Source organism: Gracilinanus agilis, chromosome 1 (assembly GCF_016433145.1).
Source record: "Gracilinanus agilis isolate LMUSP501 chromosome 1, AgileGrace, whole genome shotgun sequence".
In the NCBI taxonomy this organism is placed as follows: Eukaryota; Metazoa; Chordata; class Mammalia; order Didelphimorphia; family Didelphidae; genus Gracilinanus; species Gracilinanus agilis.
In genome coordinates this window covers 634,605,999-634,630,520 of record NC_058130.1, presented here as the reverse complement: position 1 = coordinate 634,630,520, position 24,522 = coordinate 634,605,999, and the positions used below count along the sequence as shown (strand labels likewise).

Below are 24,522 nucleotides of genomic sequence, written 5' to 3'. Positions count from 1 at the left end.
TTTCTCTTAAATCTTAATATTATCAAGTTCAAGATGGTGAAGGTAATCTTGATTGTAGATCTATATTGTTTAGAGATTGGCTGGGATACTGTATATAAGGTATTTTTACAGTGCTCACAGCCTGGATATAGTCAGTATGGAGTATTTAGCAAAGAAACACCCTGCACCTTGAGGTTAGAGATAAGCTAGCTGAGAAGAAGCAATTCCTACCCCCTTTCAAGCCACCCAGCTCCCCCAAAGAGTGAGTTTGCCAAGTTGGGTGTCCTGCTTTTATACCCACATTCTTAACTGCCCCAACTTCTCCCTCTCCTGGAGTTCGGGGGTGGGGGTACTGCGGAGTTCTGTGAGGAAGTTCACCCCACTTAAGATCATGCATGTTACAACACACACATATCAGACCCAGAATTGGAGATTAGGTTCTCTTATTCCAAATCCAGTGCTTGTTTCTTTATATCAGATTCATGGCCTAGTTATGCTTGCAGTAGAAGCAATATTAAGTATCTAAATGATGGCGATTAATAAAATAATAGTATACAAAATATTTTCTGGTTAAATGATAATATTTTTATAATTTTAGCTGCATGATGCTACAAAAAGAGCTTTTACTTCCCAATGTTCATTTTTTCCCCTTTTTCTGTATTAAATATTTTAAATAAGTAAGCATTCTGCCATTGCTTAAGTAGATTTTGTCATATCTTCAGTTTCCCAAAAACTAAATTCCTTCTTTAGTAGGGAACATCTTATCTCTGCTCTGTCCTTTCTCCCTCTACACTATTACAACTCATTAACTAAAAAAAGCTTTGTAGAGTTATTTAAGGTGCACTTTAAAAATTACTTGTTTGAGCAAATTCCTTTTGTCAGTCAACAGGCATGTATTAATCACATACTGTGGGCCAGGTACTGTGCAAATTGTTGGGAGATACAAAGGCAAAAATGAAAGATTTTCTTCCACTTTCAAATTTTTTCACTGTAATGGGAGAAAAATGCATATGTAAATAAATAGAAAGAATATTTCCAAGATGAATGCATGGTAATTTGGGGAGGAAGGGGGGACACTATCAGCTGGTAGAATCAGGAAAGGTTTTATATAAAAGGAAGAATTTGAGCTGAGTTATGAAAGAAAACAGGAATTTCAGGATGCCTTTTATCCTTTGTGGTAGGTGGAAAAAAGAAGTGATAGAAAAGAAATTTAAGCATTTCGAAAGAATTAATAAATAGAAATAAATAATATAAAGTTTTGTATACATATCTATCTTTTTGTCAAATGATGTCTTTAATGAGAAGGGAGGGAGGGAATTAACTGGGTATTTTAATGTAGCAGACAAATTAATTTTAAAAAGAATAAGCTGGAAGCTTTCTCTTAAATCTTTTTATTGGGTTGTAAAAATTATTTTTGTAAATTTCAGGAGAATAATGTCTGGGTCTGATTCTTATGTACTTCAGTAATTTATAATTTCATTGATGTCAAGGCATATCAATGGAGATAGCTTCTACAGCTGGAAAATTCAGCATGGTGATGAGTGTTCCAAATTTAACTAGGTCTATTTTCAGGCAGTAGACATGCATTCTATCACTGGGTTCACATTGGGAGCCTTTCCAGCTTGTTAGAAACTGCCAGTGGTTGCATTCCACTGGCATAGCCTTTATGATCCCAGGGTCACCTCTTTCCTGTGAGGAGACAGACACCAGAATGGGATTTTAGCAGAAGCTAATCAGTCAGGAAATGACATATGATTATATGTGCCAGGCACTCTGCTAAGTGCTAAGAATGCAAAGAAAAAGGAAAAGCAGTGCCTTTTCTCAAGGACCTCACATTCTAATGATGGAGACAACACATATACAGTTCAGCACATAGAAGATACATATGGAGTAGGTAGAAGATGAGCTTAAAGCTAAAAAAGCACTAGCAGCTGAGTGGGTGGGGAAGAGGTGGTCCTTGCGTTGTCATAAAAGAAGTCAGGGATTCTAAAAGTCCAAGGTAAAAACATTCCAAGCATAGGACACAGTCAGTGCAAGGTATGGATATATCAAATGGGACAAGTCTACCATTATATCTGGACTATAGAGCCTAAAGATCAGAAATATGGCAAGGATCCGAGTAATGATGAATTGCAAATGCTAAATAGAAGGGTTTAAATCTGATTGAAAGGTAATAGGGAGCTATTGGGGTTTTTTGAAAGAGAAGGGTAACAGAGTCAGCTGTGTACCTTAAGAAAATCTACTTGGTAGTTGAATGGAAGATGAAGTAGAGGAGGTAGACACTTGGATCAGGGAGTCCAGCTTGAAGTCTATTGTAAAAGAGACCAAAGGTGATAAGGACCTGAACCAGAGTGATGGTAAAAAGAGAGAAGAGAGGACATTGTAAAAGATGTAGAGGAGAAATAACAAGACTTGGTGACTGATTTTTATTAAATATTAATTAAACTTTCATTGTTTTCAAAAGACAGGAATAATATTCACTGTGACCATAATAGTTTATTAAAATTAGTAGGGAGCAAAATAAAAGTAGTAAAGGGAGAGATACGGTGTTCTGCTTAGGGTCAAAACCCAAAGAGTTAAGTTTTGGATAGAAATAATTGATCTTAGGAGTTGTATGAACAGCTTGTATCAGTAATATGCTATTGTGAGAGCAGCCTAAATGATACTTGGTTTTACTGGGTCTGACATGTTAAAGATTTCCCAATTGTTATACTATTATTTAGATTATTGTGTCCATTTCTGAACAGTTTTTCCACATCTTTCTGAAGTACTATAGAGAAGGTCCAGAGAAGAGCCAAAAAAAACAAACAACTTCAAGAAAAGATTTGGAGATCAACCCTGAGAAGGCCAATGATTTCTAGTATAAAAGAGTGTGTAAGTTTGTTCTTTCACAAAAGAACAAATTCTTTAAATGTATCCAAGTTTTTAAGAAGTTTTTAGTTGAGATTTTCTTGACTACTAGGGTGATAAAACATTAGAACTGTCTTCCAAAGAAGGCTTTGGAGTATCTATGGAAAATTTCAAGAAGAGAATCGGCAACCCTGTTGTGGTTCATTTATTTACCTGCAGATGACCTTTTGAACTCTCTTTTAGATCTGCTGAATATAAAAATTGAAATGCTAGTAGATAATATCAGAAACTTATCATGTCACTGAATTTTCTAATATAAACTGTGATATGATATTCACAAACACTTGAAAAGGAGTACTTTTCAAAATAGGCATTTGCTCCATTGCTAAGTGATTTTTTTTTTAAACCCTTACCTTCTCTCTTGGAATGAATACTGTGTATTGGTTCTAAGGCAGAAGAGTGGTAAGGGTAGGCAATGGGGGTCAAGTGACTTGCCCAGGGTCACACAGCTGGGAAATGTCTGAGGCCAGATTTGAACCTAGGACCTCCCATCTCTAGGCCTGGTTCTCACTCCAGTGAGCTACCCAGCTGCCCCTGCTAAGTGATTTAAACCAGTGTTGTTGAGCTTGAATAGAAACAGGGCTACTAAACCATACATAAGGATCTCTGCCAGCCACATATTGACTTAGAAAACTACATATTAATATGATCTATATTCTATTCTTTTTTATTTATTTTCTTTAATATTTTCCAATTACATTTTAATCTGTTTCTGGCCATCCAGTGTTTGATGCATCTGGTATAAACAAAGGGAGGTTTTTGTTTTGTTTTTCTGAGAAAGAAAAGAATGAGAAAATATTCTTGGGACTCTGAAACAGAACAAATCCACAAATTGTTAGTTCTGTATCTGAAATGTCCTGTTAAGAAAATGGAAATTTTAATGGATTTATGGCTTAAGATCAACATTATAGGAGACAAAACATTCCAAGATCCATTAAAGCTCTCACTTTTGGCATTAGATTCAATACTAATTGCTTTGTCAAGCAAATTGCTTATTTATAATATAATTTATTATGTTTGTTATTAACAATGGATACTATGTGAAACACAGAATTATGAATAATAGATTTTATCTTTTTCCCTCATCTTTGATGGAAAACAAAAAAATAACTGGTTCTTATTTATTCTTTTTTTCCTTTAAACTCTTGCCTTTGTCTTAGAATCAATATTGAGTATCTGTTCTGAGGCAGAAGAGTGATAAGAACTAGGCAAGTGGGGTTAAATGACTTGCCAAGGATCACATAACTAGAAAGTTCCTGAGGTCAAATATGAACCCAGAGGACCTCCCATCTCTAGGCTTAGTGCTGTATCCACTGAGCCACCTAACTGCCCTTTTGTTTATTCTTGTTTCCAGAAAATAATGCTTGAGTCAAAATGTATGGCTTTATTACTTGGGAAAAATGAAAAGAAAAAGTCTTGCTTTTTAAAATTGAGATATGCATGAGATGTGATTTTACAATTGTCATATATAAGTTGTCATTAATGACAAAAATACTTTTCTAAAAAAACTTTTGATTAAAATTCTTTGGAGACTGCAAATTAATTTCTAATTATTAGTAAAAAAGAGAGAAATCACACAATCACCTGGCCTCACCTAATTAATCTGGTTACCACACCTCCAAAAATGCCTGAGCTAGCAAAAGTCTCCAACCCTTTCATACCCAAAAAGAGAGCACACTTCCTTCGTGCCCTTTCTTATGAAGCCAGTTTTGCTATACCTCCTGGGACTCTTTGGTTGGACAGACTTAACCTCAGTCTGGGTGTGAGTCCTGTCTTTCAGACACCACAAGTCTAGTGGGGCCTTAAGCCAGCGCTTTCTGAGCAGCCAGGTAGCCACAGGGTACTCTTATGGGGGAAAACCTGGAGAGATAACTTAAATATTATATGTGGGTTCAGAAGGGGTGAATAGGAGACGGGAATGACAAAAGATGGGGACTTAACAAGTTAGGGAGACTGGGTTTAACTGCCAAAGGAAAATGTCTATTGACAGAAGTGACGGCTTCTCCTAGACAAGGGATGATCTCAGTATAATAAAAACACACTATGGAAACTTCAAGGTACAAAGAAAAACACCCAGGGAAACAGTTTAATTGTTTTTTGAGAGGATAGAAGAGAGGGTGAGGTGAAACTATATCTAACTGCCCAGGACTGGAGTCAAAAAGGGTAAGTTTCTTAGCCAACCTGGCTTCTGGCAGGTTTGACAGCTTGGCTAAGGACCTGAGGAAGAGGGCTTGGATTTGGGGTCTCACAACTGTTCCAGAGATGTCTTCAGGATACCAGGAACCAACTCCTCCACAGCCAATGATCCAAAATAACCAGGTAGGGAGAGATGTCTACAGACTGTCCACCAGATCACAGGCCTCTTCCCTACTCATAGTTAGTTGACTTGCAGAATGATATCTTCAGCCTTTGCAACCTTCACCACTCTCCAAGATCCCAGGTCAAATAGGGACTGCTGATTGTACATCTGCTCCAAACCCCTCACAAACAGCAATGTCTGTTGCTTAGCTCTCTCCTCCCTAACCCCTGCATTCTAGAATGTCCATGACTTCCAGCCAAGGCTTTCCTAATCTACTTGCAAAAATCTGCCTTTATACCTTTAAAGCCTATACCTATAAAGTACCCAGTCAAAGGGTGGGGCTGATACCAACCAAAAATGGGTTTTCAAATGGAATAAGGGGGTACAATTTATATTAAATTCACACAAACTGCATGAGATAGGTGCTCTAAATGTTATTCCTATTATGCAGGGAGAAAACCGAGTAACAAGAGTTGTTATTCAAACTAATATTACAAAAAAATAATAAATATTAAATTCTGCTACTCAAAATTATCTGTGAATAGCCTATTTACATACTATTTTGTCTGATTTTTGCTTAAAATAATTTTACAAATACATTTCCATGTATTGACTTAGATTATCACATTAACTTGATGCACTTAATAATTTTGTTAATATATAGCATGTTTTATTTAGTTTTCCCAATATTGGTGGGCATTTGGATTGTTTACCATATGTCACTATTATAAACATTGCTGAATTGCTGATTGATATAACTTTGTACAATTTCTTTTTCTTTTGGGGTTATTTCCTTAAAGGTAACATCTTCTCAAAAAGTATGAACATTTTTGTAGTTATTTATTGCTAGATTACTTTCTTAAAAGATTGAAAAAATATACACTTTTTCAATATAGTACAAATTTACTCGTTTCCCCATAAATATGCCAACTGGTTTTTTAAAAATCATTTTAAATTTTTGTTTATATATGTGTAACCTGAAAATTGTATTTTCCTTAGTAAAGAATCTTGTCATTTTTTCCCCCATACAATAATTTACCATTTGATTGCATTTGGGCATTTACCAGGGGAACCTAGATATTGTTGTGAGGAGGATTACTTAGTTATTATTTAGGAGACCTAGCAGGAAGGGCTTGAGAATTCCAAATGGAACGGGGAAGCAGGAAGTGTGGCTTCTCTCTCTGAGACGGACTCCATAGTGGTTGGGACAAGTTGTAACTGATCCTGGGAGACCTCAGAGGAAGTGGAGTTTGTACCCTGATTCCCTGGGATCATGAAGGAAGACTGTCATCTACTTGTGGGAGATTTTGGTAGAGACTATTAATCCCAACCTGAGTTGCAGGTTAACTTGGGCTGGGTCAGCTCCCAGAATCTACCCACCTGAAAGAGCACAGCTAGTGGTCCTAAAGGAGTTGTAACATGGCTGGAGTGTGACAGGACTCTGCTGTGAGGATACCCACTTCAGTCCTGCTATTCTCTGGGCCCTGCCTTGTTTAGGTCTCAGTGGAGTGTAGATAAGTCCCTCCCCTGACCCTGTGGTTTGCCCTTAATCTGGAAGTATAGAAACCCCTATTCCCATCCTTTACCATAGTTCCCTTAATTAAATTTGTTACAAACACTTGTCATTTGCTTGCTAGTTTCCACAGGCCCTTGTCTAGATGGTGCAGGGTGACAGCTAGGCCTAACTGTCACTTCTGTCAACAGACATTTTCCCTGACTGTTTAACCCAGACTCCCTAACTTGTTTGGTCCCTCCTGCTATTCATTCCTGTCTCCTACACACCCTTCTGGACTCACATATAGTATTTAAGTTATCTCCCCTGGTTTTCCCCATAAGAGTATCCATTTTTAAAAAAATATATCTAGTTGGATAACAAGCTTTATTTGCTAGTATTTTTAGCATATTATCTCTAACTATGCTGTTATTTTCCTTCTAGTAATTTATTACATGTCATTGCATGAACAAAAATATCATTTATGACTTCAAATATGTCTGTCTTCTCTCAGATATTGGGGGGGGGGATCAGAAATTTATTTCCCTTCCTTTCGTGGGTTTTGTATACTGTATTGATTTGGTGTCAGTTATGGTTTTGAGCTGATCTTCTATCCTGATATCTTAGTATTTTAATAATATGGACTAGTCATTCCTTTCACTTTTTCTTTAACTTCTGGCTTATCATATGGTAAGTTCTTGTAAGAAGAAGCAGAAATAGCCTTGATAGTAAGAATTTTAGGGGGCAGCTGGATGGCTCCGTGAATTGAGAGCCAGGCCTAGAGACGGGAGATCCTAGGTTCAAATCTGACATCAGACACTTCCTGGCTGTGTGACCCTGGGCAAGTCACTTGACCCCCATTGCCTAGCCCTTACCACTCTTCTGCCTTGGAGCCAATACACAGTATGACTCCATTACGGAAGGTAAGGGTTTAAAAAAGAAAAAAAAGAATTTTAGCCAAAAACACAGAAGAATCGTTACTAAGGCCTGGCACCACTCCTTATTACCCATATGATTTTCGGCAACAACTTTTTAACTACTCTCAACTTTTGTTCTGCCAGATATAAAATTAGGAAAATGACATCTGTTTACTTACCATAAAGAATTTTTATGAAGTTGTAATGAAATAATGTGTTTTAAAGTGTGATATAAGTGTATTTTGGAAGTTATAATCTATTTCTGGAATTTATTACATTTATTTATTTTTTTTCTCTTCTTAATTCAATACTGGGTTGCATGAGACTTTTTAAAAAACCAAATGTACTCTTTTTGGCTCACAAAAACTTTGGGAAGATGCAAACTTATTTCTAATTGTTCAGAACTCTTTAGGAACTGCCTCCAGAACTTTTATCATCCTTTCAAATGCCTAATTGGTAACATCTTCATTCTGGTGCTATAGATTTGACTTTCAAACATCATGGTGGCCAATTTAGGTTGATTGTAAGGAAGAACTTCCCAAGAACTAGACCTGTCCAAAAGTAGAATGATCTCCCTGAGGGGGCTTTCCCTTCCTGAAAAGAATTACTTGAAGATAAGGCTACACAATTTTTTGTTCAATTGTAGTGGGGATTTTTGTCCAGTAAAAGATAGGTCTAGAGGAGATGACCCCTGAAGCCCCAACTTTGGGTATCTATGATTTATTTGGAAATGTCTGAATGTTCAAACTGATCACTCATGAAAAATGAGATGTGACCAATTTTCTTTTGTGATTTGTAAATTGGTGCTAAAGACAATATTAAAAGAAGAGTTTTTAAAAAAACAACATATTTTAAACAGGAGAATTATCTTAAGTTAGTGTTCATGTCCATGTAACTACTTTGAAGGTGACAATGTTTATTTGTGTTTTATGTGTTGTGGTATGTTTAATAAAGAACTAGGCATGCTACTTCATAGTCATAGCTTGTGCATAAATAACCATGATTTTGGCCAAAAATTTTGCAAATAATTACTTTTCCATTTTTTATAGAACAATAGTTTTTTGAAAAATGGTAGCCAACCTGTTGAAAGTCTTGTTAAAAATGCCTATTTAATCAATACTAAAATGCTGAAAACATATTTCCTTTCAGTAACAACTAAGCACAAGGTCTGTCTTTATTAGGGAAATTCTAAATGACTTTTGAAGAAGAAAATATAAATGCAGAGAATAAAAATATATGGATAACAAGCCTTTTTATTTAAGTGATGCAGGTAGTATTCCTTCATGTAGCTGATGCCTTTTCTGGTAGTTACACTGTTAATACATTTTGCTTATTTTTAAAATGAATAAAAAAATAATAAAATGACTGAATAAAGCCAAAAAACTTAGATCTTTTCATCTTCACTATGGTATTATTGTGATATTTGTAGAATTAGGTCAGGGTGTTGTTCTTTTGGTTTTGTTTTTATCTTGGCTAACATTAAAGTAGCTGTCACATTGCTATATTCATTCATTCATTCAGTAAATGTTTATTACTGCATGTTAAAGAATTCAATGAAGCCAATGTGTTAAAAGTAAATCTTCTTTCTCTAATACATACTTATGTTTATATGTATGTTTATTGCCTAGGGTGGCTTATCTTGAATCAAAAAAATTCAGTAAGACAGACATCTCACGGATGGTTATAAATGCACCATATCTGCTGAGTTTTCCAGTGGACAGACTGGATAACAGATTGGGCTTTTTCCAGAAAGAGCTTGGACTGGATGTGCAAAAGGTAAAGGGAAAAAATATTTAAATTTTCACACCAAGTATATAGGAACCTGTCATGACTTTACATTCCCAGGAATCATTTATTCACATGATAATGTTGGTAAAGAAGCTAACATTTTCTAGGCAAGAACCAAATGAGTCTCCTCATCTACATATGTTACTAAAGCTTTTTAGACTATTCTACCAAACTGATTTTTTTAAGTTCTGTTTTTTGTCTACATGAATTTTTCCTTAAAAATGAATTAATATATATATGTATAGATATAGACATATCTATGCCTCTGTATTTTAATCTCTGACTCTCATGGATAGATGAATTAAATCATGTTTCAAATTGTTACTCAAGCCCAGAAGGGGAAAAAAAATTTACTCTGTTATTTATATGTACAAAATACTATGTTTAATAGCAGAACATTTGAACCTGTCCCCCATGTCCAGTAGCTAAAAAATGGCTAAGCAAACTGTGATCTTTTTACACCATTGAATGCTATGTAGCTATTAAAAATGATAAGTATCTAAACTATGCTAATGCTTAGAAATATATATAAAATGTTAGGTAAAAAAAGTCAAACTCAAAATGATGTTTAACTGTTGGTTATAAATATACCAGAATGGATGGATGGATTTTAATTTTAAATACATAGACTTGTCTCCAAATGAATCTCACTCAGAGTCAAAAGGTACCTAAGGGACCAACTGTTCCACTTGTATCGGAATAAGAATGTCTTCTACAGTGTAAACAGTAAATGTCTCCTAGTCCTTGCTTGAAGACCTCCATTGAGAGGGAACATACTACCATTTTTGGACCATGCCCTCTGCCATGATACTTTCGCTACCTAAGTACTACTGTCATGAGCTAAACATATAAACAAACCTTCCTTTATATGTGCTCACTTAACTAGAATATGAGCCCTTTGAGAACAGGATATGTTTTAATTTTTGATTTGTATCCCTAGTGCTTGTCACAGTGCTTCCTTAGTAAATACTTAATAAATGTTTTTCTGTTCTGTAATGTTATTAGATTATTTTTCTATAAAGTTTATTAAGCTCATAATAATTTTAATAGCTTAACAATATGTCATTGTTCATACTAGAGTAAATGATGGATTTCTAAAACTAGTTGAATTTTTGTGTATTGTGACATAATGGGGATTATTTTGTTTTTAACTCTAGACCAGAGATCTAGTTATTCGTCTTCCACGACTATTAACTGGAAGTCTCGAGCCTGTGAAAGAAAATATGAAGGTAAGGATTTTTTCTCACATTTTTCAAATAAGTCAGTCTTTCCCTTATTTTGGTTTTTAAACTCTTGCCCTCTTTGTAGAATCGATATGGGTTATTTGTTCTGAGGCAGAAGAGTGGTAAAAACTAGGCAGTGAGAGTTAAGCGACTTGGTCACACAGCTAGCAAGTGACTAAGGTCAGATTTGAACCCAGGACCTTCTGTCTCTAGGCCTGGCTCTTAATCCACTGAGTTGCCTAGGTCTTAATTTCAGGAGTAACAGTTTGTCTATAATCTCCCTTAAGACAAGTAGATTTTTGAGTCTTTATATTTTGATCTTCCTCATCCCACTTCCCATAGAACTGTGATAGCAAACCTGTGGTACACATGCCAAAAATAGCACACAGAGTGCTCTCTGTGGGTATATGTGCCCCCTCCCAGAGGTTGTTACTAGAAAAGCAGAAGGACTCCGGAGAAGCTGTTCCCCTCTCTCTCTCCACTGAGGAAATTTCTAACATCATCTGCCCCTCTGCCCAGCAACCCAATGGGAAGGCTTCCTCCCTCTTCTGTCTGGGGCAAGGGGATAGGGCATGGTACAGGGCCTCTGAAAAGTTTACCATCACTGCCATAGACTGTCTAATCCCTTGCTCTAGTCAGTTAAATAATCTGATATTTCCCTTATTCTATTATTAGAAAAGGCTTACTTTATTTAATCTCTCAGATTTGGAATTGTTAGAAATAAAAATTAACTGTGTAATGTAAGAAAAACAATGATAAATTTGGAGTCTGTTATCTACCATTCATTAAGCACTTACTATGTGGCCTGACACTGTGCTAAACTTTTTGAATGCAAATGCTGGTCCTTGCCCTTAAGGGGTTTACAACATTCTAATGGGAAAGACCACAAATAAAAGAAAATTGAAAAGAGGGAAGAAGGGAGAGACCAAAGTACTTAGCAGCCCTGGGGGTAACCTGGAGAAAAATGTGACCTAGCTGGTCTGAGAGCCCTCTTCACATAGAAGTTCTTGGAAGAGCCATCCAGTCAGAGAGAAAGGCAAAAGGAGGGACTGTGCTTCCAGTGTGTGCCTTCTAGGACTAGAGAACAGCTTGAGGATAAAGGACTGGGGCATGGTAAATGAAATCCAGAATGCAGTGTGAAAGAATAAGCATGAAATTAGAGTATGTCAAAGTTCTGCTTCTTATTCCTGATTCAATTCTGATACTCTGGGAGACTGGATTTCTTTGTGAGATACCTTATCCATAGCAAAACCCTACAAGACTAACTATTCCTTTTCTCATGTCTTGAGACACAGTGGACTTGAAGGAAAAGTCAGCATACTCTTTGATCTTGACTGCCAACAAGACATTCTTTATCTGCCACTGACTCAGTATCCTCTTTCTCCTTTGAGGTTCAAAATCAGTTTCTGTCATCCCATTAAGATCTTTGCTGTGGCAATATGCTGGCATCTTGGCTGCTCTCTCCTTTCTCAAGTTGATGAATACCTGGCCCACAGCCTTCCTTAGCACTCCAACCATTCATTCCTTTATCCTCGATGACTTCCAACATTGCATCAACCAACCAATCAATCAAGAAGACTTAATGAGTATCTTCTCTGTGCCAGGCATTGTGCTTTGTGCTGGGGACATAAAAAAAAATAACTGAAACAATACTTGTTGTCTAGGAAATTTGTCTAGCCAGAGTAAAGAATATATAAAAATATAGGCATGTATAAAATTGACAAAAGGTAATTTATGGAGAAGGACATTAGCAGCCGGGGGATCAGAAAAGGCTTTATTATGTAAGGTGATAGTGACATTTTATATAGCACTTTTTGGTTTGCAGAGTGCTTTAGAAATATTATCTTGCTTGATCCTCACAACAGTCCAGCAGTATATTCACTGAGCCTTGAAGGAAACAAAAGTATCCAAAGGTGGAGTGGGGAAGGGAGCAAGAAGTGATTGTACTCTAGGCATGGAAGAAAGCAAATGCAGAGACATGGATATGGGAGATGGAGTGTTGTTTATGAGGAACAAGGCCAATTTGGCTGGACCATAATATGTATATGTGTAGGGAGGGAGTAGTGTATAATAAGCCTGAAAAGACCAGGTTTTATTGGGCTTTATCAAGTAGAAATTTTTATTTGATTGTTGAAGTAATAGGGAGCCAGCAGAATTGTTTGAAAACGAGTGGGGAAGGAATGATGTGATGAAAACTACACTTTTTACTTTTAATTCTTTTTACTTTTTAAATTTTTTCCTTGGTTACATGATTTATGTTTTCTTCCTCTCCTCATCCCTCCCCTTTCTAGAGTTATATATATAAAATCACTCAAACCCATTTCCATATTATTCATTTTTGTAAAAGAGCAGTCCTTTCAAACCAAACTCCCAAATCACATACCTATATAAACAAGTGATAAATCACATATTTTCTTCTGGATTTTTACTCCCATGGTTCTTTCTCTAGATGTGCATAGCGTTCTTCCTCATAAGTCCCACAGAATTGTCCTTGATCATTGTATTGCTATTAGTAGCAAAGTCAATTATATTTGATTGTCCCACAATATTACATTTTCTCTGTGTAATACAGAACTGTACTTTAAAAGAATAAGTTTGGCAGATATATGGAAAATAGATTGAAGTGGGGAAGAGACTTGAGGTAAAGAGACCAATTAGGATACTATTGGCAGAGTAAGAAACACTCCTGGCTCACCCAAACCTGCCTCCAAACCATCACAAGAAAAACACTTCAAAATGAATTCCGGAGTGGCAAAACCAACAAAAGACAGGGTGAAACATCCTGCCCAAGATTTAGAAGAACAGCAAGATAGACTCTTCTCACTGGGGTAAGAGGGTAGGGGAGTACCTGGGGGAGCTGGCAACCACGGAGTGGTGGGGTGGGAGAGGAACAGAATTTGGACTACACAGCTGTAAGTTTCCCTACAGCTAGCCAGCCAGACTGATCTCCAATACCAGAGTAGATCATAATACAAGTTCATGACACCCAGGAATAGAGCTGAACTTCAGCAAGGTCATGAAAAAGACTGGAAAAATGAGCAAAGGTAAAAACCTGACCTTAGAAAATTACATTAGCAACAATAAAGGTCAAAATACAACCTCAGAAGAGGACAACAGTGGCAAAACAGAAACATGTAAAACCTCAAAGAAAAGTGTGAAAGGGTGCCAAGCCCAAAAGATTTCCCAGAAGAGCTCAAAAAGGAGATAAAAAATCAATTAATAAAGAAGTAGAAGCAAAATTGGGAAATGAGAGGAGTCAATAGCTTGGTAAAAGATGTATAAAAATCCACTCAAGAAAATAACTTCTTAGAAAGTAAAATTGGCCAAGTGAAAAAGAAAGTACAAAAGCTCAGAGAAGAAAATGGCTCCCTAAAAATTAGAATAGGCAAATGGAAGCTAATGACTCCATAAGACATCAGGAAACAATAAACAAAATCAAAAGAATGAAAAAAAAATAGAAGAAAATCTGAAATATCTCATAAAAGAAATAGCTGACCTGGAAAATAGATCCTCTGAACAGGTTTTGGATAAAGAAATTAAAGCTATATATAGGTATATGAAAAAATGTTCTAAATCACTATGATTAGGGAATGTAAACTAAAATAATTCTGAGGTATTATTTCATACCCATCAAATTGGCTAAAATGACAAATGTTGGAGATGATATGGAAAAGTGAGAACAGCAATATATTGTTGCTGGAACTATGAAATTATCCAACCATTTTGGAGAGCAATTTCAAATTACACCCAGAGAGCTATAAAACTGTTTATACACTTAGACCCAGCAATAACATTGCTGGATCTGTTTCCCAAGGAAATCAGGGAAAAGGGAAAAGAACCTGTATGTTTGAAAATATTTATAGCACCTCTCTTTGTGGCAAAGAAGCAGAAATCCTGGGGATGTCCATCAATATGGGAATGGCTAAACAAATTGTGATATATGTTTGTGATGGAAAACTACATCACCATATGAATTGATGAACAAATTATTTTTTTAACTTGGAAAGAACTACATAAGATAATAAAGAGTGAAATAAGTATAACCAAGATAAAATCATATACAGCTATACATTTAATATTTGAAGAATAACTTATGAAAGATCACTTCCAGAGAATGAACTGAAAAATGGAAACAAGAAAGACATAATCTACACATATTTATATCTGTTTGCCAAATGATGCCTTCTATGATATGATAATAATGATAATTATCCCTTCTATGGGGGAGAAGAAGGAGGGACTGAGATACCTGAAACGTTCTAATAATTTTTTTTTAATAAAAGGTCTGACAGTAAGTGCTTTTAAAAAGATATATCCAAGAGAGATCATCTAAGAATCATTGGACTACCTGAAAGCCAAGATAAAAAAATGAGCCTGAACACCATATTACACAATACTGTCTCAGTAATCCAGGCCAAAAGGTCAAGAAGGTCCAAACTAAAGAAATGACTAAGTGAAAAAAAGGAATCAGATGTGAAAGATGTTATGAAGGGAGAAGTGACAGAATTTGGCTGCTATTTGAGTACATGGAACTTATCTCATAACCCTCCCACTTATCTTAAGGGCATCACTATCTTCCCAATCACCCAGATTCTCAACACCAGCGTAATATTTTACTCTCCTTCCCTCGCTTTCCATGAATTGCAAAATTCATTTTTTTCTTCTCACCATCTATTCCTTCTCTCCCTTTCTCTCTACTCAGCTACCTCTATAACCCTAGCTTAGACCTTGACCGATTTCCTTGCTTCCAGTCTCTTTTCTCACCAAACCACCCTCTAAAGAGCAGCTACAATAATTTTTTTAAAGCACAAGTCTGACACCACTCCACTTAAAAACATCAGGTGTTCTCTGATGCTTTTGGGGAAAAAATACAAAGTTTCATCTTAGTATATGAAAGCTCCTCAGATATGATACCAGCCTTTTTTCACCATCATCACCACTGGCTTTAGCACTTTATAATGTTTTAAGGTTTGCAACACATTTTACATATTATACCATTTGATCCTCAAAACAGCCCTGAGGAGAAGGTGCTATTTTTGTCCCCAATTTAAAGCTAAGGAAACAGAAGCAGACAAAAGTTAAGTGATTTGCCCAGGGTCGCTTAGTGTCTAAAGCCAGATTTTAACTGGACTTTAACCTAACTCCTGACTTAACTCACTATACATTTCATCCTGACTAATTACTAGCTGTTCCTCAGTCTCATCATCCCCTCTCCTCCCTCCATGAATTCTCAGAGGGCATCTCTTGCTCATCTGCACCTCTCAGAATCCTTTTCTTCAGTTAAAGGCTCTACATGGTTGCCAACTCTTTCACAATGTGTTCCCTTGTCCCCTCCTGATTTTACTTTTCAAATTACCTTGTGCCATGTTTCCCTGTGTTGTACATATTATATTCTCTAGCATATTCTAACTTAAGTCAAGATTTTATTAAGCATTGACGCTGGGCCAGGCACATTTGACTCTGTACTAAGTACTAGGGATAATCACAAATAGAGCTATCTCTCCAGGATGGTACATACTGATGAGAAAGACAGCATGTAAATAGATAAATGCACATGTATATGTACAAAAGAGAAGGCAAACTTTCTTACTTTTGTCTTATGTCTCTGGTACCTTCAGGTGTTATAGATGCTTGTTAAAAGTTGTTGAATTGAACAAAATTTAGTTTAAAATATTATTGAAAAGGACCGTGGAGTTCCATTATCGTCAATGAGATGAGGAAGGTTCAAAGGTCTAGCTTCCTTCTGAAGAAAAACTCTTATCCCACTAGGGGGCAGAATAATATGCCAGTAAATTCCAAATGGTCTATTATACAGTGCTGATTGAGATGTCATTTCTTACTTAATCTAGAAATGCACGTGGTTTATTTTTTGTTTATGCTTGGATTTTCTTAGGTTTACCGACTTCAGTTTGGCTTTAAACATAATGAAATTCAGCACATGGTGACCAGAATCCCAAAGATTTTAACTGCAAGCAAAAGGAAATTAACAGAGACGTTTGACTATGTACACAATGTGATGCACATTCCCCACCATCTTATTGTCAAATTTCCACAGGTAATGCATGAAATAACTTCTGTGAAAAGTTTTTATAATTTGTCATCTTTGAATGCATTGAGAACTCTCAATATTTCATCAGCTTGGGAAAGTATACAACTTCTCATGAATTCATAGGACACTGTGGAATTGAGTCTAAATATAAACTGCTGGCAGTTTTCTCTCTATAAATGTGAAATTATTTCATCCTATTAAAAATTTGTATGTGAGAGGCAGAAGCCTAGAAGTAAGGAAGACCTTCCTTTCTAGCTATGAGACTGTGAGCAAGTGACTTAAACTCTCAGTATCTCAGGCAATTTTCTTTAAACAATTTTTTAAATTATTAAGCTTCTGTTTTTATATCATCTCCATTTCTCAATATATCTATGTCCTCCCAGAGAATTGTGTCTTATGGTAAAGAATAAAAATGGAGAATTAACCATCACATCAAAAAAGTCTTAATGTGCCCCAGCCATAATCTTCACCTCTAAAAAGAAGGGTTGTAGGTGTATTTTCATATTAGCTCTTTGGGACTAAGCAAGATCATTGTAATTTCCATAACATTCAGTTTCAGTTGTTTTATTGTAGTTCTTTCCATTTGTACTGTTATTCTCATTGTCTGTCTTATTTTTCTGATTCTTCTTACTTTACATCAGTTCATGGTTCATGGTTTTTTTATAGCACAACAATATTCTATTACATTCATCTACCACAATGTATCTAGCTATTCCTCAATCTTTTTTTCCTAGTACTTTGCTGTTACAGAATGTGCTGTCATAAATATAATGTATAGAGCCTTTTTTTTTTTTGTCATTTTCTTCCTTGGGTTCTTTACCTTACAGTGGTCTCTGGGTCAAAGGCCAAGTTGCTTTCTAAGACAATAGATTAGGTGAGTTGTCATTCTGCATTAGTAGAAGTTTTCATTGAAATAAAAGATCAGGACCAAAATTCCATATAGACAGTGGAACCCCTTTATGTTGTCATTTATGGTTTGACTTAGTCTACCCAAATCCACATAAAATGAGTCATGTTCTAACAGGGGCCTTTTGAGTTGACTTTTCAAGCCAAGTTGCTTGGTTTCAGCATGGTGGTCATGCTCCAAAGAGATAAGGCTTCATTGATCTTTACCAGTGAGCAAAGGATATAATTTTAGGAGCTCCTTGTTTCTTTCTCCTAAATTTCATTTGTTAGATAGATCCTTTTTCCTCTTTGCTTCAATTTGTGCCATGAAGGATGACAAAAACAGCATGAGCCTATTGAAATAAATTGCTTAGGAAAGTAAGAGTTTTCAGCTACTGATATGTCTTCCCTCTTGTTTTATCTGCTTATTTTCAGATTCTTTATCTGAGTTTTCTTCCTCCTAATATTTTTGATAATTTTAGTCATTTTTCTCTTATTGTTGACTTTCTGACTCCCTTTTGCCTGCAGTTTCCCGTGGGGCTGGATCTCATAGTGTCCCAGTCCTATCCCACACTGGGCAAATCACAGTTCACCAGAGACTTGGGTCTCTGCCCCAAGTGCCTTCTGGAAAAACAGATCTGGTCCCAGCTGAATGCTGGATTCTTTCCTGAAAATTTAGTGAACTGCCACATAGCTACATTTGTATACTTCCCCCTTTCCTACTATTCCTCCATTCTCTGACTAAACTCTCTTGTGGCATAGAGAGTTATTATGCTATTATGCTATGTTATGCTATCGTAATCCAAGCAAATTTCTGCCATTTGGAACTCTGAGGCATGAAAATGGGGCATTTTGGGTTGCAGAGGAGGTTAGTTTGTGCAGTCTTGCTGTCTGGTGATTATTGGGCAATGTGAGAGAGGATGCTGATTGAGACTGAGGAATTTATTATTGATTTATTGGGTTCTTACCTTATTTATGTTCTTGGTGCCCTAGACCATGGGAAGGACTGAAATTGCTTTATCTATTACATGTAATTCCTTTTTAGAGAAGCTTGAGAGCTCTGAAGGATCGGTGAAAATATTTATTCCTTCATCTTGTTGGTCACCTAACCCATCCTTCACAGATTATTGTATCCATTTACTAATCAGAACTTCCTAGACTGTCACTCAGAAGTCATTTAACCTAACTCATTCCTTCCACTCATCTCCCCAAATCTAATTTACACTATACCTGTCAAGTGGTCATCCAGACTTTCCTCGAAAACATCAAATTGGGGAGAAGCCATGACTTACTCTGGTAGTCCATGCCACTGTTGGATATCTCTAATTATTAGGAAGGTTTTCCAAGCAGAACAGATTTAATCCCTGTTTTAAAACACTTTAGGTCTTTGAAGGCAGCTCTCATTTCCCTTTAATTCTGTCTTCTTCAGCTAACCATACTCTTCTTTCACTTGATTTTCATATGGCAAGATCTTAAGGCCTTTCACCATTCTAGTTGCCTTTCTTTGGACACTCACAATTTATCAATGTCTTTCCTAGAATGTAACTCCAGAATTGACTACAGAATTTCAGATGTCATCTGATTACAGTGGGACTATCAGTTCCCCGGTCCTGGCTATTATACCTCTTTTATTATAACCTAAGATTGCATTAGGTTTTTATAGCTGCCATGTATAAAATAGTGTGACTTGGCATGACAGTTTTTGAGTTATCTATTGTTAATGCATTGATCCATTTAAACTTTTATGCAAATAGGTCATAACATATGTAACTTGTTTTCTTTCGCATTAAATGGAAAGATATTCCATCTGGAAATGTACATAGCACATAATTATATGCCTATTCTGTCTCTCCCACTCATGATTAGTCTAACTCAGAAGTAGCTTTATAATAGCTCTCATGCCAAAAAACAAATTTAGTATATATGTTTTTTCCTTTAGAGAAGGAGATAATAGCACAGATGACATAGAACTAATTATATAATGTAGAACTTTGACATTAATCTCTTTTGTAAGCACATAATGATTGAATCTCTAACCCTGGCAAATCTAAATACACACACCCTCTTCCTTCTCCTCTAACATTTGAAACACTTGTCAGATCAGGTATAGGACTACAGAAGGACCGAATCAGTATTCCCTGTAGCATTTCCAAGGTGGTGGAAGACTCTTGCTTTGCCCCTAGAATAGATGTTCTCAGAGGGTTTTTTGTTGGTGGTGGTTTTTTTGCATCATGGGCCTCTACTCAGAATATTGTTTCTAAACATATAAAACATAGTATGTATGATTACAAAGGAAACCAATTGTATTGAAATGAAGATGAATTTTTCCCCAAAGTTTCACAAACCTCTCCCGGAAATCTATCCACAGACTCTGTAAGTGGTCTGTGGACCCCAGGTTAAAAACCCCTCCCTAAAATGTATTATATCTAAAGATTACAATTTAGTTGTTACCTGTAATGTGAATGCCCAAGAGCTTTTTTTTTTGTCAGTGGGCAACCATTATATTGGAGGTTCTTCAGTCTCTTCCATATGAGAATTGATTAAAGGAACTTGGAATGTTCAATGTGGAGAAGACTCATGAGAGATTTGAGGGATGTACTTGAGAAGTTGTAATGTGGATGAAAGATTAGACTTCTATTGAATGCCTAAATGCAGAATTAGGAGAAATGAGTGGAAATGACAAAGAGATATATTTAGATTTGATGTCAGGCAAAACTTCCTAACAATTAGAATAATCTTTATCTGTAAGAGACTTATCTCAGCAGGCTCCCTTTCCCCCTACCATCCCCTAGCCAAAAGTTTTAAGCAGAGACTGGGTATTCTTTTTAGGTCATGAGTTGATCTAGATGGCTACCAAGGCTCTTTCCATCTCTGAAATCCTATGATTCTGTAACTTAGAATACCAAAGATAGGCTTATATTTCTTTGATAATGGTAGGATGACCCCTGGTGGTTAGAGAACTGAGGAAGAATTTTTTTAAACAGAGGCTTTGCTCATCTGTTGCATCATCTACCTATATGAAATGTACTCAGTTTATAATACGCCAACAAATCATTGTCAGCTCTACAAATCAGCCATAATTCTGAAAAATCCAGCTGAATCCTTTTGTGTTCTGTATATCCTCATTATTAATAATAGTATGCTAACTGAATTTTTGTTGCCAGATGTACTTATCAGACATAAAATTGAGTAGTAACCTTCCTGCTTTTCTAAAGGCATGCTGGTACTAGTCATAATAGAAAACTTGTTCACAAGGCAAACCTATTACACCATATATTGGGAGTATTATTTTCAAAATATTAATGGTGATTTTTACTCATACCTTCCAAATTGATAACTGTTTTCATCTATAGGTGAATTAAAGACAAATGTATACATCTTACTCAAATTATCCAGTCAGTTTGGCTCTTTTAGAGCCAAAATCTGAGCTCAGGCACCTGTTCTTTGTTATAAATATATATCTTGGAATAGTAGGTTTTAAAAGAATATTTTAAAGAACACATTTTAGATGGATTAAAAATTGTACTTCTTAGCACCAACTGCTTGTTTTCCCATTGTTCTGTCACCATCAGTGCTGCAGGGAGCTACATAGGAATGGGATCTATTTTTTTTATTTTTCAGTGTTTCATGAGAGGCAGTAACCAATCATTGAATACTCATTAGTAGCCTAAATGATAAGCCTCTCAGTGATTAGGCTGGTCTTTGGAAAGCAGACATAGTGTCCCCAAGATCATTCTTGAAGCCTTTCATACATGGTAAAACCTGGTGGAGCTTACATATACTTTAGAAGCTTGGAACCCCACTTCATAATGTAATGAGTTGTACAGTGAAGTAAGCCCATGTCATTTGTATTACTGCTGGCATAATCATGTTGAGATCCTGGCTCCATTTATATACTTAAGGAAAAATAACGAGTAACATATTTCTAATGTAATATATGGACTTTTTTTTTTTAAACTCTTACCTTCTGTTTTAAAATTGCTCATCATTTCCAAGGCAGAAGAGTGGTAAGGCCTAGGCAATTGCTATTAATTGATTTACCTAGGATTCACACAACTAGGTGTCAGAGGCCAAATTTGAACCCAGGTCCTCCCTACTCTAGGCCTGGTTCTCTCCACTAAGCCATCTAGCTGCCCCATAAATTGACATTTTTTTTTTAACCCTTAACTTCTGTGTATTGGCTCCTAGGTGGAAGAGTGGTAAGGCTGGGCAATGGGGTCAAATGACTTGCCCAGGGTCACAAAGCTGGGAAGTGTCTGAGGCCAGATTTGAACCTAGGACCTCCTGTCTCTAGGCCTGACTCTCAATCCACTGAGCTACCCAGCTGCCCCCTAAATTGACATTTTTAAAGAAAAGTTTTCATTAAAAACTGTATTGTTATGAATTTATTTTGCCATTATTGAAGTTTCTTTCAAGCTTATTTTTCCACAATGCCCTTCTATATGTAGTATGTCTATTGCTAAAGCATTGGGGAAGCACGTAGTTGTGGTTGTGAAACTATACATCTAACCAAGATGAGGAAGTCCTTTACTTTGTTGCAACTGTTGTTAAGCCTATAGAATTTCATTGTCATTAGATATATTCAGTTCTCAGAGGATTTTTGCAATGATGGAAGGTGGTGTTTGTACTACTCCTTTTCCTCCCTGGTGGAATGTGTAGGATCCTACAATTAGAGTCTTAATTACAAATTTTCACTTAACTCCATTGCAGCAGGCAGTACCACAAAAGCTGAAAATGGCAAGCTGTCTTTAGCAATTGTGTGGTAGCCAAAGAAAAGATGTCATTACTCCCACAAACATGCATACAAATATAGTACTTTTTCAAACTCATGGTTTGTATAAGAAGCATTTATCTACAGCCTTGTAGTTTCTACTTCTATGCATTAAGTTTCTAATATTTACTTCTATGTCTACTTCATTTAATTCTTGGCAATCAGTAAATGTTAATGAATAATCTGTGCTTCTTACAAAACACTTTTGGCATGAGACGATTACTATTCTTGAGGCTTCAGTGCAAAAATTATGGAATGATCCTAGATTAAGAACTGGAAGGGACCTTAGTGGTCACATAATCCAGTCACTTCATTTTACAGTCGAGTGATAGATCCATTCAATTCGAGTGACTTACTGTAAGGTCATACAGATCAGAAGTAGCAGAGCTGAGATATGAACCCAGATCTCCAAATCTAAGATTTTCCTCTTGTTATAGGATTTTTAAAAAAATGCTTTTTTTTTGTTTGTTTTTTAAAAACTCCTCGGAAAAAATAAAGTTTATTTTATCAAATAATTTGACCATGTATTTGTAGCATTTCATTAAATAATTTGACCATGTAATTGTAGCTTTTTTCTTCTAGAGAAGAAATTTTTTTGAAAGTTAGACAAGGGACAGCTAGGTGGCTCAGTGGATTGAGAGCCAGGCTCAGAAACAAGAGGTCCTGGATTCAAATCTGGCCTCAGACACTTCCTAGCTATGTGACCCTGGGCAAGTCACTTAACCCCCATTGCCTACCCCTTACCGCTCTTCTGTCTTAGAACAAGTACACATTCTAAGATGGAAGATAAGGGTTTTAAAAAAAAATTTAACTCTTCTTCTGTAGACTTCAGAGACAGCATTTTCTATTGATCATCCAAGCTTGTGGCAAATCTTCATCCTTTTAGCACAGACTTAATTTTTTTCTTTTTCTAAATTTTACTTATAAAATTTATTTGCAGATATCTCAGCCCCTTCTTCCCCTCCCCACACCATAGAAGGCATCATCTGGCAAACAAATATGTATATATAGGTTATGTATTTTGTGTTTCATTTTTCAGTTCATTCTATGGAGGTAAACATTTTAAAGTTATTGTTCAATTATTAAATCTGTAGCTGTATATAATGTTCTCTTGGCTCTCCTTGTTCCACTCTTCATTATCTCATGTAATTCTTTCCAACTTGTAAAAAAATTAATCAGCTCATCATTGCTTATGACACAAGTTTGATTTTTTAAATGGCCAAAAGTCAGAACCAAGCTTGGCAAAGGTGAATGGATGATCAAATTTAGCATTACTGCTGAGTATCTAAAGTTATATGGCATAATTCAGGCTTTTTTTTTTCTTTTCTAGGTATTCAATTCAAAGCTGCTAAGAGTCAAAGAAAGAAACTCATTTCTTACCTACTTAGGAAGAGCACAATATGATCCCCAAAAACCTAACTATATCTCTTTGGATAAACTGGTCTCAATTCCTGATGAAGAATTCTGTAAGGAGATTGCTAAAGCGTCACTACAGGACTTTGAAATGTTCTTAAAAACTCTTTAGTTGTTAATGAATGTAAAAGAATTCCTTTAATAATCAGTTAATATTTACATGAATCAATATATGTTTCATATTAATAACTTTAAAGTTCAAATGACTTTAATAAACAGTTGTTTAATTTTGTAAAATGGCTTGTTCCTTTCAAATTTTCTTTTTGTATTCTTAATTATAATTCATTTTCTTAAGAAAATATTCAAAGGCTAGACAGAATCACAGACAAGTAAGAGCTTTAAAGTAACAAGTTTAATTTATTATATACTTTAAAAGAGGAACAGGCTTTATGTAGTAGTGAGTTGAATTTTCATTCACAACTCTGTTCCATTGTGTATATATTAAGTGCCCATTTTCATTCATGTTTAAGTTCAGAATTTTTTTTTAATAGGCATCTCATTGATTTCAGAGTTCTTCCCAATGATGCAGATTGTAACTTATGTCTGCCTGTCCTGCATATCTCTTGTACACGCTCACTGAAAAGTTTGCCACAAGGGGTCCACTCGACATACTGAAGGCCTTCCTTAATTTACCTGATCTTGAGAGAATACCAGTGAAATACCCTACTGTCCATGTTATCCATGAATTCAAATCCTCCCTTCCACATTTACTAGCGGTATGACCATGGGCAAGTCACTTAAGTACTTTCAACTTCAATTCCCTTACTTATAAAATAGAGATAATAATAGCACTTAG

The 24,522-nt window shown here is 35.9% G+C and overlaps 1 protein-coding gene across 2 annotated transcripts in view; it reads left to right on the top strand.

Moving 5' to 3' along the window:
* MTERF3 (mitochondrial transcription termination factor 3) overlaps positions 1 to 23,918 on the top strand; it is a 57,700-nt gene extending 33,782 nt beyond the window's left edge. For both annotated transcript variants that reach the window (XM_044668476.1, XM_044668485.1), the window contains exons 5-8: positions 9,226 to 9,373; positions 10,543 to 10,614; positions 16,502 to 16,663; positions 23,644 to 23,918. In XM_044668476.1, the coding sequence (XP_044524411.1) occupies positions 9,226 to 9,373; positions 10,543 to 10,614; positions 16,502 to 16,663; positions 23,644 to 23,838 (577 nt within the window). In that variant the 3' untranslated portion in view covers positions 23,839 to 23,918. The remainder of the gene's footprint in view (positions 1 to 9,225; positions 9,374 to 10,542; positions 10,615 to 16,501; positions 16,664 to 23,643) is intronic.
* The last annotated feature ends 604 nt before the right edge of the window (positions 23,919 to 24,522 follow it).